The sequence below is a fragment of the Oncorhynchus nerka genome, linkage group LG16 (genome assembly GCF_034236695.1).
Source record: "Oncorhynchus nerka isolate Pitt River linkage group LG16, Oner_Uvic_2.0, whole genome shotgun sequence".
In the NCBI taxonomy this organism is placed as follows: domain Eukaryota; kingdom Metazoa; phylum Chordata; class Actinopteri; order Salmoniformes; family Salmonidae; genus Oncorhynchus; species Oncorhynchus nerka.
The window spans coordinates 14,463,322-14,479,100 of record NC_088411.1 but is presented as its reverse complement, the minus strand read 5'-3'; the positions used below and the strand labels follow the sequence as shown (position 1 = coordinate 14,479,100).

The 15,779-nt window shown below is 42.1% G+C and overlaps 1 protein-coding gene across 10 annotated transcripts in view; it reads right to left on the bottom strand.

The window, feature by feature from the left end:
* Positions 1-15,361, bottom strand: part of LOC115144086 (calcium/calmodulin-dependent protein kinase type II subunit gamma-like) — a 38,626-nt gene extending 23,265 nt beyond the window's left edge. For 8 of the 10 annotated variants that reach the window (XM_029684786.2, XM_029684792.2, XM_029684788.2 and 5 more), the window contains exons 1-4: positions 15,171-15,360; positions 11,242-11,336; positions 7,786-7,845; positions 46-100 (exon numbers count right to left, since the gene is read on the bottom strand). In XM_029684786.2, the coding sequence (XP_029540646.1) occupies positions 46-100; positions 7,786-7,845; positions 11,242-11,336; positions 15,171-15,238 (278 nt within the window). In that variant the 5' untranslated portion in view covers positions 15,239-15,360. Of the gene's footprint in view, positions 1-45; positions 101-7,785; positions 7,846-11,241; positions 11,337-15,170 lie in introns of all 10 variants that reach the window. The other 2 variants (XM_029684789.2, XM_029684791.2) reach the window with 2 other exon arrangements.
* Between the last annotated feature and the right edge of the window lie 418 nt (positions 15,362-15,779).

The following is a 15,779-nucleotide window of genomic DNA, read 5'->3' as shown; positions in this document are numbered from 1 at the left end:
AAAGCTCATTCACAAGCCTGAAATGTGCACGCGTGTTATACTTACAGATCAAAGACAAGGTAGTGAAAGCCTTCCTCTGAGATACTGTCATGTAGCCTCACTAGAGAAAAGAAAGGGAAAGAGGGTGGGGAAGAGGGAGAGAAAGAGAATTGAGAGATTTTAAAAAGTGGAATATTACAGGCTAGTGGCTAGGGCTCAGTTTTGTAATTCTAAATCTGACCTACTGTATGGTTTGTTTAAGGGTTCAGGTTAAGGTTAAAGGTGATGTAAAAAGGTACATTTTGCTGTGCAATAAGCAGCAGGTCGACCCTGCAGCAAGTACAGTACATGTGCTCATATCACTATCCCCTCAGTCTCTCCCCTCTATCTGTCCCACTCTCTTTATCCAAAGTTTATAGGCCAAATGAGAGAAGGGGGTGAGAGAGGGAGAAGTACAACAAAAAAAAAGGAGAACGAAAAGGGAGAGTGTGAGAAAAGGAAGGAGACCATGCCTGAGGGGCAGAGCAATCTGGGACACTGGAGAAAAAAAATATTATAATAATAAATAAGGAGGCAGAAAGAAGGTAGAGGGAGACATGATAGAGGGATACAAATGAAGGAGACAGCACAAAATTGTCATTGACTCATTGGTATGGCCTCATCCCGCTCTCATATTTTCTCTTCCTCCTCTGTTCTCTCCTCCTGGTCATCTTTATTTTTTAACCCCGAACTGATTTTAACAATAATTATTGTCCTCAAATCGATTACTTTTTCTAATCCTCAATTTGAAAACAAAACCAGTAGACAAACAAATACAGAGGCTGACATCCAGACAGAGAGATATACACTCAGACATACAGATTGACAGAAACACTTAGAAAAAAAGGGTTCCAAAGGGTTCTTTGCAGAGGGATAAGGTTCTGCAGTGTATGTAATAGCATAACAGATTAGTTCAACTGGAATGACTCAACTCACGGTTGCCCAAGAAGAGTTGCGCACAAAGCACGGCCCAAAATATTCTGAGTCACCGCCCCTACATTTTAATTACCACTAAAAGAAGACAGAACCCTTTTTTCAACTGCAAAGAAGTAAAATAGTGTAATTCAGACTGTCAAATCGGTGCGATGTGTTTTCTACATAACGAAAAGCCCTTCAACGGTTCTTCGAGTTAGAAAAAAAAGGGTTATTTTAGTGATAATTCAAATGTAGGGGCGCTGACTCAGAATATATTGGCCCGTGGTTTGTGCACAGCTTTTTTTGTGCAACAGTGAGAGAGAGCCATTCCAGTATAACTAATCTGTTATAATCTAATCTGTTATGCTATTAAATGCAGTGCTTTCAAAAGTATTCAGACACTTTACTCAGTACTTTGTTTCAGCCTCTTTGGCAGCGATTACAGCCTCAAGGCTTCTTGGGTATGACGCTACATGCTTGGCAGACCAGTATTTGGGGAGTTTCTCCCATTCTTCTCTGCAGATCCTCTCAAGCTCTATCAGGTTGGATGGGGAGTGTCACTGCACAGCTATTTTCAGGTTCGATGGGGTTCAAGTCCGGGCTCTGGCTGGGCCACTCAGGACAATTAGAGACTTGTCCCAAAGCCACTCCTGCATTGTCTTGGCTGTGTGCTTAGGGTCGTTGTCCTCTTAGGAGGTGAACCTTCGCCCAGTCTGAGGTCCTGAGCGCTCTGGAGCAGGTTTTCATCAAGGATCTCTGTAATTTGCTCCGTTCATCTTTCACTCGATCCTGACTAGTCCCCCAATCCCTGCTGCTGAAAAACATCCCCACAGCATGATTCTTCACCATGCTTCATCGTAGGGATGGTATTGGCCAGGTGATGAACGGTGCCTGGATTCCTCCAGACATGACGTTCGGCATTCAGGCCAAAGAGTTCAATCTTGGTTTCATCAGACCAGAAAATCTTGTTTCTCATGGTCAGAGTCCTTTAGATGCCTTTTGGCAAAAATCCAAGCGGGCTAAAGAGTGGCTTACGTGTTGGTCACCCTACCATAAAGGGCTGATTGACGGAGTTCTTGAGATGGATGTCCTTCTGGAAGGTTCTCCCATCGCCAGAGGAACTCTGGAGCTCTGTCAGAGTGGCCATCGGGTTCTTGGTCAGCTCCCTGACCAAGGCCCTTCTACCCCAGATTGTTCAGTTTGGCCAGACAGCCAGCTCTAGGCAGAGTCTTGATGGTTACAAACTTCTTCCATTTAAGAATGTTGGAGGCCACGGTGTTTAACCTGCAGAATTTATTTTGGTACCCTTCCCCAGATCTATGCAGACAGAATCCTGTCTCAGAGCTCTACGGACAATTCCTTCAACCTCATGGCTTGATTTTTGCTTTGACATGCACTGTCAACTAGAGGTCAACAGATGAATTGGAATGGCCGATTAATTAGGGCCGATTTCAAGTTCATAACAATCGGAAATCGGTATTTTTGGGCGCCGATTTGTATTTTTTTTTTATACCTTTATTTAACTAGGCAAGTCAGTTAAGAACACATTCTTATTTTCAATGACGGCCTAGGAATGATGGGTTAAATGCCTTGTTCAGGGGCAGAACGAAAGATTTTCACCTTGTCAATCTTGCAACCTTACAGTTAACTAGTCCACCGCAATAACGACCCGCCTCTCTCTCGTTGCACTCCACAAGGAGACTGCCTGTTACGCGAATGCAGTAAGCCAAGGTAAGTTGCTAGCTAGCATTAAACTTATCTTATAAAAAACAATCAATCATAATCACTAGTTATAACTACTAATCCAGGTTAGCAGGCAATATTATCCAGGTGAAATTGTGTCATTTCTCTTGCGTTCATTGCACGCAGAGTCAGGTTATATGCAACAGTTTGGGCAGCCTGGCTCATTGCGAACTAATTTGCCAGAATTTTACGTAATTATGACATAACATTGAAGGTTGTGCAATGTAACAAGAATATTTAGACTTGGGGATGCCACCCGTTAGATAAAATAGCGAACGGTTCCGTATTTCACTGAAATAATAAACGTTTTGTTTTCGAAATGATAGTTTCCGGATTTGACCATATTAAATGACCAAAGGCTCGTATTTCTGTGTGTTATTATGTTATAATTAAGTCTGATTTGATAGAGCAGTCTGACTGAGCAGTAGCAGGCTCGTAATCATTCATTCAAACAGCACTTTTGTGCGTTTTGCCAGCAGATCTTCGCAAGCACAGCGCTGTTTATGACTTCAAGTTTATCAGCCTAATGGCTGGTGTAACCGATGTGAAATGGCTAGCTAGTTAGCTGGGTGTGCGCTAATAGCATTTCAAACGTAACTCGATCTGAGACTTGGAGTAGTTATTCCCCTTGCCCTGCAAGGGCCGCGGCTTTTGTGGGGCGATGGGTAACGATGCTTCGAGTGTGGCTGTTGTCGATGTGTTCCTGGTTAGAGCCCAGGTAGGGGCGAGGAGAGGGACGGAAGCTATACTGTTACACTGGCAATACTATAGTGCCTATAAGAACATCCAATAGTCAAAGGTATATGAAATACAAATGGTATAGAGGGAAATAGTCCTATAAATACTATATTAACTACAACCTAAAACCTCTTACCTTGGAATATTGAAGTCTCATGTTAAAAGGAACCAACTTTCATATGTTCTCATGTTCTGAGCAAGGAACTTAAACATTAGCTTTCTTACATGGCACATATTGCACTTTTACTTTCTTCTCCAACACTGTTTGTGCATTATTTAGACCAAATTGAACATGTTTCATTATTTATTTGAGGCTACATTTATTTTATTGATGTATTATATTAAGTTAAAATACGTGTTTATTCTGTATTGTTGTAATTGTCATTAAAACAAAACAAAAAGGCCAATTAATCGGTATCAGCTTTTTTGGTCCTCCAATAATCGGTATCGGTGTTGAAAAATCGGTCGACCTCTACTGTCAACAGTGGCCTACTGACAAGTGTGTGCCTTTCCAAATCATGTCCAATCAATTGAATTTACCACAGGTGGACTTCAATCAAGTTGTAGAATCAAGGATGATCAATGGAAACAGGATACACCGGAGCTCAATTTCGAGTCTCCGAGCAAAAGGTCTGAATACTTATGTAAATAAGGTATTTCTGTTTAATACACTTGCAAATATTTCTAAAAACCTGGTTTTCGCTTTGTCATTATGGGTTGTGTATATAAAAATAAAATTTAAATATATTTTAGAATAAGGCTGTAACGTAACAAAATGTGGAAAAGGGGAAGGGGTCTGAATACTTTACGAATGCATTGTATATGACTATGTGATGGTGTCTTGTGAAAGACTCACGTATGGCCTTGGGTCAATTGAGGTCGTTTGACTAAGTATGGGTTGTAACTATAGCGGAGCCCTTTTTTGGTGCCATATAGAACCTTTTTTTTAAATGGTTCTTTATAGCACCATACAGGTTCCATTTAGAACTTTATGAGCATGGTTATTTATAGAACCTTTAAAAGAAAATCCATATAGCATCAAAAAGGGTTCTGCTATGGTCACAAGCCAAGAACCCTTATTTGGCACTATATAGAACCATTTGTTTTTAGTATGTACCAAGACCCTTTTTCATCCTAAGAACAGTTTTTGGAAGAAAGGGTTATTTGATGATTCTTGGAAAGGCAAGAAGGATTATTTGGAAGGCAAGAAAGGGTTCTACATAAAAACCTTTGGAATCATTTTTTTTTTATTGTAGATTTTTTTTATAGTGCTTAAGCATTAGTGTTAAACTCCTGATATTAAAGTTTAAACATTGAGGCAAAGTATTCTGATAAGTTTAAAATTATAGGTAGTTTAAAAACATTCACACATCTATGTTATGGGTATATATCTGGTATTCTGTTAATAATTTTACAGTACTGGCATAGTTGATATCTTTGTCATGATGTCGGTCTTTAAATATTTACTGTAATTTTATTGAGCAGAGAGTAGGAGAATAGGAGGGAGTCAGTGACCCAGCAGTGTAATAATTTAGCCCAAACAACTACCTCTCCCCCTACTGTATTTATTTAGCTCCTTTGCAAGAAATTATTTCTCTACTTTGCACATTCTTCCACTGCAAATCTACCATTCCAGTGTTTTACTTGCTATATTGTATTTACTTCGCCACCATGGCCTTTTTTGCCTTTACCTCCCTTATCTCACCTCACTTGCTCACATTGTATATAGACTTATTTTTCGACTATTATTGACTGTATGTTTGTTTTACTCCATGTGTAACTGTGTTGTGTCGAACTGCTTTGCTTTATCTTGGCCAGGTCGCAATTGTAAATGAGAACTTGTTCTCAACTTGCCTACCTGGTTAAAACAAGGTGAAATAAATGAATGTATTTTTTGGTAGACAACAAATTAGCCAGTGTTACCAACAGTTTGAGTTTAAAACATGTCTAGTGTTGTTTCAGGAGTTAATTTAACACTCAGGTGACTGCGTGGTGTTAGAGAACCCCAGTGTTGGTGTAAATAACCAGAGTTGAGTGTAACACATTTTTACTCTGAATTAGGGATGCAAATGCTGGTACATTTTGCTGCAGTCTAACTCACACTTATTAACCGGTCAACAAACAAAGTTTTCCAAACAGTAAAATGACGTGATCAACAGAGATCTGTATATGATGACGAGATGCTAATGTTTCCGCACTAACAATGGGAGTCGTCACAAGGCGAAGGCAGGCGACAAGTTTAGGCCCAAAATAAGCCCATAGAAACGCATTGGTCTTATTTTGGCGGGAATGAAACCTCTTGCTTTGCCTCTTCCTCTCTGATACTATGCATGCATACAAGGACCAGACATTTTTCATTAAGAGCTTATTGGAAACATGCAACAATCTTACTCAAAAGGCTAGAGCCTATTATTGAACATGCAACTCCTGTAATGAAGCAGCAAATTAAAACGCAATTTAACCATTTGCGAAAATGCAATTCGAGTTATACACGGTTCTAAACAGCACACCTAATGCGAGCAGTTGTGAGAGATAAATCTCTGTTAGAAACTTCTAAAGACGGGGAATCGAAGAGCAGGAACTAGGATGTGTTGCTGATATGACAAGGATTGTGCCTTTGGCTTCTGGACAACGAAAGAAAGTTGATATGAAAACCAATAGAAAAAGGAGAGAAACGCTGGTTAATGGCTGGAGGAAGTCTTGATTAAATAATTGCCTCCACATTTCTATGGTTGGATTTTGGCAAGGCTACTCTGAAGCAAAGACATGCCCCATTATTTGAAGTAAAGTCAACTGTTCACGTTTCAAACAATTATACTGCCTCTAGCTCACATTGTAAAGTGGTGGTTGACACGCCGATAGTAAACAGTAGGCAGACTATAGCCTACACACCCATATGGCGAATGGGAGGCGCGCCTTAATTACGAGCAGAGATTGAGAAATAAAAATAGCTCCTTTTAAAAATGGTGGCCACCAACGTTAACACACGATTGCATTTAGAATTGTTACTGGTTGCGCAATGACTAGGCTTATAAAAGCCGGTTTCAAAAATACACAAGCAGCAATTTTATTCCACAAAATTATGCAAATGAACCTATAGACTGATAAGCATGACAGGTCAAATGTGTTTTAAGCGACTAATGGATCAACGGGTAACATCCATACTCTGAATTGAGTAATACACTCAAAACCACATGCAATATCATATTACCCAGCATGCTCTATTGCAGGTTGATCTTTTTTTTTCATGTACATTGATTGGTTGGTTGAGTCATCTTATGAAACACAAAGATCAATAACAGATTTTTTTTAATCCAATCTTTTAGCAGTTTTATTTATTAAACCTGTTACTGAGACAGTTGTTCCAGTTTAGATGATTTAGGTAGTCTCAGTAATCAATCTGCCCTCTCTGGCAGTCATTCTGAATGCAGGTTGCGGGTGATTAAAGGTAGTCAGCAAAACATTATTGCGATGCGCAAGATGCAAGACTTCGCTCTCACAGTCAAACACAGTATCCTGAGCAAGTGGAGAAGATTAGCATCGCGCTCCAACGCTTTCAGTCGTTGAAGAAATTGGCCCACAATGTTGGCTTACTTCGTGCATCTATATCATATCGCTGACTCTACATTTAAAAAGTTCCACATGTTGGATTTCCTTACTTTGGCTGGATTCCAATTTGAAATTACACATCACTTTGCAAGCCAGCATGACGTGACTTGCAGGCCTGATGTGGCCTATAGACCAGGAGCTTCAGACCACTGTGTTAGGGTATAACTAGGCTTTCAAAGAACAGTCTTATATTATATGTAATGTCATAAAGACTTTACCAAGTACCAAAAATATGTTATCTTATGAGGAAGTCATAAGCACCTTTAAGAGTGTAGAGAGGGGCCTCCCGGGTGGCGCAGTGGTTGTGCCACCAGAGACTCTGGGTTCGCGCCCAGGCTCTGTCGTAACCGGCTGCGACCGGGAGGTCCGTGGGGCGACGCACAATTGGCCTAGCGTCGTCCGGGTTAGGGAGGGTTTGGCCGGTAGGGATATCCTTGGCTCATCGGGCACCAGCGACTCCTGTGGCGGGCCGGGCGCAGTGCGTGCCAACCAAGGTTGCCAGGTGCACAGTGTTTCCTCCGACACATTGGTGCGGCTGGCTTCCGGGTTGGATGCGCGCTGTGTTAAGAAGCATTGCGGCTTGGTTGGGTTGTGTATCGGAGGATGACTTTAAACCTTCGTCTCTCCCGAGCCCGTACGGGAGTTGTAGCGATGAGACAAGATAGTAGCTACTAAACAATTGGATACCACGAAATTGGGGAGAAAAAGGGGTAAAATTCAAAAATAAGATAAAAAGAGTGTAGAGAGATAGAGACGACAAACCTATGTTGGAGTGTTTGAGAAGACGGCAGATGCGAGCCTCTCGATCCAGCTTCTGGTGATCTGAGGAGAAGACCAAAAAATTAAGTTAGGGAATCTTATTTCACGTAAAAGAAAGATTCTCTAATATATATACACATACATACACACACAACTGTATATGGTGTGAATGTTTGTGGAGGTGACTCGCAGCTCCAGCTGTGGAACATTGCTATGCCAGCACTTTGTCTAGCAGGGGACACATGATGAAATTGGAACACACACACACCCCCGCCCCTCGTCGTCACTGTTAGCAAGGCGGTTGCGAGAGGTTAGAGGTAAATCTGGGGTAAACCTAGCAACGGCATAGAGAGTGAGTCAGAAGTGTGACTGCTACAGGGCTCCAAAACAGAGGGAGAGCATGCACACAGACAGCACTTATTTGCATTAATTAAATCTGAGTATTTGATACTGCAACACTGAATATCTTAAACTCAAGTACTGGCAATTTCATCTGAAACCCTGTCTAACAAACAAACACACATTAGACCCACGCACAGACACTGCAATGCACACCCATCCTTCTTTCTCTTCACATTATACATTTCAGCCAAACAAATGCGGCACTCCTATACTGCTGCTAACCAGCCTTACAGCCGAACACACAGTTCCCCCACCCCCCCATGCCTCCCTCTACTATTCCTTAAGCCATCCACCTCCCCCATCACTGCTCTGCCTTCTTCCATTCCTGATTGCCTCTCTCCCCTTCCATCTTTCCCACTACCCCTCTCCTTTTTCTCCTCCCCATGTAGGCTATAGATTCTCTCTCCCCCTTCTGCAAAGGGAAAAAGTACAGAAACTTGTCTCATTTCACTACTGGCACATAGAGAGCGAGAAATAATTATATGAACTTACCATTTGTGAAAAGAGGTAGGGCTGGGCGTAATTGCCAAAATATCATCACTGAGTTTCTCATTTTTGACGGTATTTGGTGTTTCTGAATAATAACAGTTCAAATATGCTTTATGGGTAGTGCATGGTAACAAATTCATTCTAAGTGATTAATGGGCTTTCTCCATTCTGACTGCATTATACTGTTCAACCAAAAACAAATAGGACAAAACTGACAGTGAAGTACTCCTATTTGTAGAACAATGCATAGGAATCCAAATCCTCTTTTGTAGACGACTCAAACTCTGGTACTGAACCAATGGTTTTTTAATTTGTTCAATTCCAGCATTCACTTCAAGCATTTCAATAAATGACTTAATTTGCTGCACTAATTTGGTAACATTTACACACCGTCAGGTTCTTCTTTTGTCTTTGTATGCCTCTATTTGACAGAATAATTATTCTCCTCAGAAGGCATTTTTGCTTCAACTTCACTTCTTACTTCCGCCACTAGGGGTAGTCAGACAATTTTCTGGGATCCATTTGGCAAGCTTGCCCTCCAGAAGTTGTTAACTTGTGTTAGCTAGCAGCCCTCAGTTGTAAGCAGTTTTTTTTATAGTTTTTTTTAACTGGCGACAATCTTCTGTCCTCTTTTAGAGTCATTAGTGAATTATTTAATGTAACATATGAAACATTAAAAAACTATTGTAGACGGTAAAGTAAAACTCCAATCTGGTCTGTGAATGAATGAATAGCGGGATATAGTTTACAGTTTACCACCCAGCCCTAGAAAAAAGGATCACAACTTCCCATTGCATGTGTGGTGCGTGTTCAGCACGGCATACTACAGCTTTTGCTGATTCTTTCGATTATTTCTTGATGTGTGCATGTCTGTGTATGGGCGTGCACAATGCATGTGTGTATGGCGGTAGTAGATGGGACAGAGAGTGCTGCAGGGTTAACTCATTACTGGCACTTCCTGCTGTTCTCTAATTGGCCATCTGCTCCACCGGGAGGCGGGCCTATAGCCATATTACATCAGGGAGAGAAGGAGAGGCAAAACACACACACACACACACACAACTAGCCCGCCTCAGATTATGACGGTGTTTAGCGGAGCTTTAAGAGACTTATTACCCATGGGGCAGTGCGCTAGGTCAAACAGGCCCAATGGTGCTAAAAACGACACTTAAATCCTTAAATCCTACCAGGCACACTGCCACCGGTGTACACACACTACGTATAGACGGGTTGCCTGACGTCACAAAAACGATGTACGCGCAACGCACAGGCACTAGGCTGTGTGTTATGAATCTGGACGGTCAGATAGCTAGCAACGATGGCAAGAAGCTGACGTGGTGAATCTTGGGTAGCTCGTCGTATCTTGTTATTGATTACATGTCTTGTTTTGACTCATGTCACGTCTACGCTAATATGGCTCAAATTCACTAGCTAACTGACCAAGAACTGTAATGATGTATTTGAGAGACAAGGGCTCATTGTGAAAGCGTATTCACGTTTCCAATATTCAATGAGAGGAAATAGTTGACATGTTGTCAAAAATCCTTTGATTCTAAGCCTACCCCATCTGTTTTCCCCCAAGGGTGGCGCACGCATCGTTTTGTTGCTAAACAACCCACCCATCTATGGCTATTCCTCTAATCTCTAAAATTTTCCCCTTCTCACTATTCCTCCTCCTCCCTACACTCTCTGTCTGCATCTCCCTCCACCTTTCCTCTCCGTCTCTAGACATAGATCACTGCAAGACCGTCTGAGTCCCTTCCATCCTGACACACACACACACACACACATTTAAATTCTGTACAGAGCTTATCATTTGACTGCTACCAGGACAAGATTGTTTCAGAATACCAAATACCTTCCCTAATGTGACACTATTAACACACACGCAGGCACAGAGAACGAAGGGGCTAACAGGGAGGTGTGTATGATCCGTGGGGTTCTTAGACTAAATATATATCTCATCAGGGGCTAACTGGATTAGCCTCTATACTGACCAATCCGCTAGCTACTGACGGGTGGGAGGAAGTGAGAGAGCAGGAGGGGTATCGAGCAAAAAGCCAGGACTGCTCAAACTGAACAGAAAAAAAAAAAGAACGGGCGAGCGAGAATGCGTGCTGACTGCAGAGGAGGGCAGCTCTGAGCTGAGGCAGCACACAGTCCCCAGACACACTGTCTATGTGTGTGTGTGAGAGAGAGAGAGAGAGAGGTCTGTATGCTTAGAAAAGTCGTGACCCCGTATGCCTACAGCCCACAGTGGAGCTCGGCCTCCTTGGTAAACATAGTTCCCACATAATCTACCACCCCCTCCCTCCCCCCACACAATCTCAGAAGCAAAATCTTGAGTATGCAGAATATTTTATCAAAGTTAGAATGTATGATAACATTTGTCACAAGAGATTACACAAACATGACACATTAGCTACTCATGGTCAACTGAAGACATCTGACAGTCACCAATTTGTACAGCAGATCACAGGGATGAACATCGCACCCCTCCCCACAAATCTACCACTGACCGCTGTGTGTGTGTGTGTGTGTGTGTGTGTGTGTGTGTGTGTGTGTTACCTCTGGCTGAGAGTTTCTTGGTGTTGATAATTTTGGCAGCAAACTCCTGACCTGATGACTTCTTCACACATCTGCGGACCACTGAAAACGCTCCCCTGAAAACAAGGCAAGCAATGATCAGGGGGTTGACATTTAGTATACTAACGCCCAGGCAAACACACACACACAGGGGGGTTGGCCATCAACACTGATACACAGCATGGAGCCATAAAAATGAAATTGACAGTGTACTGCAGGGCTCTCCAACCATGTTCCTGGAGAGCTACCATTCTGTATTTTCACGCCAACCCTAATCTAGCACAACAGATTCTAATAATTAGCTAGTTCATAAGCTGAACCAGGTTAGTTACAACTGGGGTTGGAATGAAAACATACAGGAAGGTAGCTCTCCAGGAACAGGTTTGGACACCGATTGCAGAGCTCTCTCTCAAATACAGGTCTACAACAATGCTGGTTGTTCCTTCCCCTCTAATCAGGTACTGATCCAGATCTACGACACAGAGGTCATGTTCAGTCGGCACAAGAACATTTTCCAAAAATAGATTGAACCGAAAAGGTAGGCTACTATCGGATCTACTCCAATAAGAAAATACATTTGTTTCCCATTGCAAAAAGTTTGATACTTTGTTCCCTAATGAACACATCCCTGGTGAGCAAGAGGACTTTGTTTAATTAATGGAATTAGATTGGTCAATTAATCAACTAACTACTAGGTAGGCCTAGTAGTAGTGCAGACCAGGATGAGATTGGCTGTAGTGTACACTAAAGTCTAGACACCAGTACTAGCGTATGTACAGTACCAGTCAAAGGTTTGGACACCTACTCATTCAAGTTTTTTTTTAAATGTACAATTTTCTACATTGTAGAATAATAGAAGCCATCAACTATGAAATAGCACATTAGGAATCATGTAGTAACCAAAAAAAAGTGTTAAATCCAATCATATTTTATAATGGAAATTCATCAAAAGTAGCCACCCTTTGCACACTCTTGGCATTCTCTCAACCTTTATTTAACCAGGTAGGCCAGTTGAGAACAACTGCGAACTGGCCAAGATAAAGCAAAGCAGTGCGACATAAACAACAGAGTTACACATGGAATAAACAAATGTACAGTCAATAACTCAATAGAAAGGTCTATATACAGTGTGTGCAAATGAAGTAAGATTAGGGCGGTAAGGCAATAGGCCGAAGTGGCGAAATAATTACAATTTAGCAATTAAAACACTGGAGTGATAGATGTGCAGAAGATGAATGTGCACGAGGTAGTCACCTGGAATGCATTTCAATTAACAGGTGTACCTTGTTAAGTCCATATTATGGCAAGAACAGCTCAAATAAGCAAAGAGAAATGAACAGTCCATCATTACTTTAAGATATGAAGTTCAATCAAGACGGAAAATTAAAAACTTTGAAAGTTTCTTCAAGTGCAGTCCCAAAAACCATCAAGCGCTATGATGAAACTGGCTCTCATGAGGACCACCACAGGAAAGGAAGAACCCGAGGTACCTCTGCTGCAGAGGATAAGTTCATTAGTTAACCGTACCTCAAAAATTTCAGCCCAAATAAATGCTTCAGAGTTCAAGTAACAGACATCTCAATATCAACTGTTCAGAGGAGACCGCGTGAATCAGGCCTTCATGGTCGAATTGCTACAAAGAAACCACTACTAAAGGACATCAATAAGAAGAGACTTGCTTGGGTCAAGGCCAAGAAACATGAGCAATGAACATTACACCGGTGGAAATCTGTCTTCAGATTTTTGGTTCCAACCACAATGTCTGTGAGACGCAGAGTCGGTGAACGGATGATCTCTGCATGCGTGGTTCCCACCGTGAAGCACATGATGGTGTGGGGGTGCTTTGCTGGTGACACTGTCAGTGATTTTTTTTTTTTTTTAATTCAAGGTACACTTAACCAGCATGTCTACAGCAATACGCCAACCCATCTGGTTTGCACTTAGTGTGACCATCACTTGTTTTTCAACAGGATAATGACACCTCCAGGCTATGTAAGGGATATATAACCAAGAAAGAGTGAAGATGATGTTTCAGATGACCTGTCCTCCACAACGACCTGACCTCAACCCAATTGAGATGGTTTGGGATGAGTTGGACCACAGAGGGAAGGAGAAGCATTTGTGGGAACACCTTCAAGACGGTTGGAAAAGCATTCCTCATTAAGCTGCTTGAGAGAATGCCAAGAGCGTGCAAAGCTGTCATCGAAGGGTACTTTGAAGAATCTCAAATATAAAATATTTTGATTTGTTTAACACTTTTGGTTACCACATGAGTCCATGTGTTATTTCATAGTTGACATCTTTACTATTACTCTACAATGTAGAAAATCGTTTTTAAAAAAAATAACTTGAAAGAGTAGGTGTCTCCTAACTTGACTGGTACTGTACAACAGAGCAAGGATGGCCAACTCTCTCCTGGAGTGCTACTGGGTGAGCATGCTTTTGCTCCAACCCTGCTCTATCACACAGCAGCTCAGTCTTGATTAGGATACAAGCTAGTTAAAAATGTAGCAGGTGTGTTAGAGCAGACCTGGAACCAGGTTAAACCCTGCAGACCCAAGCCAGTAGCCCTCCAGGAGGGTTGGCCACACCTAAATTAGAGGACAAACAGAAGCAGGTTTAACTACTCTCCCAGCTCTCACTGGAAACAGCCACTCTGTAGCCCAACATCTACCTGTGTTAGTGCTACAGTATATGGGTAGCTCAGTTAGTACAGCATGATGAACATAACACCAGATGTGGGTTTGATTCCCACTAGGGACACCGATAAGAAATGTATGTGCGCATTACCTGTAGATCAAATCTATTAAGTGGCATATGTTTATAGCTATATTATAATAGTATGTACCAAGAGGTCTGGGGCTTTATGGCAGTGTGGCCAACTCTGGTTGTTCTTCCTAGATGACTAGACTGTTTATGTTGATCATGATAAGAGTAGCATACGTGTCAGAGAAGCAACTGTTCTACATACACTGCTATCTGAACGTTCCACAACGTTGAACTACTCAACGCGGCCCAGGTGTGTGAACTGATAAACCAATCATGGATCAATAGAATGCCAGAGAGAGACGCCCAGACACTGCGACTATAGCCAGGGTCTGGGGCTAAAGAGATAGGAATACAAAACAACCACCATCAGAGTCGAGAGGATCGAGCCACCGACAGAAGCCCATAATAATAATAATAAAACGTCCCGGTTCTCTCAGAAAAAAAAAGCCATCGAGATTCTGAGAAACCGCATCACGCTCACCCTTGCACTTTTAAGCCACAGCGACAGAGTGTGTTAGGAGGCTTATAATGCTACTTATGGCATTTATATTTACGGCTGCTGTATGAAGGGGTGCAGGGTTTTACATAATGTGCCAACAATATCGCTTTCGGAGTCGTCCGTGTGGGCTATAACTATAGATCTATGTTCGACACATCAGCTGCAGACTTATACACAGCTAGCTAAAACCGCAGTTTAGACAAATTACCTAATATTGTACAGCCACAGACAGCTAGTAATCATACATGTTAACATTCAGCACAGTCAAACAGGCTGCTAACGCAACGTGCCGTGCCAGCAAATGTCAGTGTTTTCGCTCAAACGCTTCCTGCCTGGCAATTTCAGCAGACCAAAAGACAAGGCGTTGACACACCAACGTTACATTGTTAGCTAGCTGTGCTATCGCATATACACACAAAGTGCATTAAATACATACATTGTAAACTCTGTCCCTAACCTACGACACGCAAGCTAGCTGCCTTCTGTCAACAACCAGCAAAACACAATAGGGTCAAGCTATCGCAGCTAGCTAGCTGGCTAAAGAAGGAGAAAGTTAGCATACGGGGGTGGGGAGAAGGAAAGCCAGAGAGCAAGGCACTGTGCATTAGCAAGCTAACGTTAGCAAACGGCGACAGTCGCTTACTTCCCAAGCTCCTCGTAGAGTTGGTATTCATCTGTAAAGCGTGTGGATGTAACGATAGTAGTAGCCATGGCTGAGCGGGGGGGGAAGGGTCTCCAAGCCTCGGTCAGGGTACGGCAGGCTGGGTCTAGGGGAGGACTGTCACCCTCCTGTACTAGCTACGGCACTGACAGGCTGGAAGAGAGAGAGCGAGAAGGGAGGGGTTGCCAGAGACAGAACCACGCGAGATGTGAGCAGGGTTTTTGAGCGGAGTCATGTAAATCAGAGTGGGGCAGTATTCGGTGATTCAGCGGTTCGCGAGCTCTAACAAAACGTTTGAAGACTTAACAACCCCTCCCCTCCCGCCTTGATTTGGGTGCAACCCAATATAAGGAAGGTGTTCTTAATATTTCGTACACCCAGTACAACATTTGAAGGATTCAAATGTTTAAAAAATCTATACATCCTTAAAAATGAACACAAAACATCACAAACCGATAAACACAAAAACACAGTTTTACATTCAAAGAACCAACATTTGAAAAGTTTAAGAGTATCAACAACATTATTTTTCTTCCTGACCTTATTATTCAATGTGGCAAAGTAATTTAATTCAAACCTTTAAAAATATTG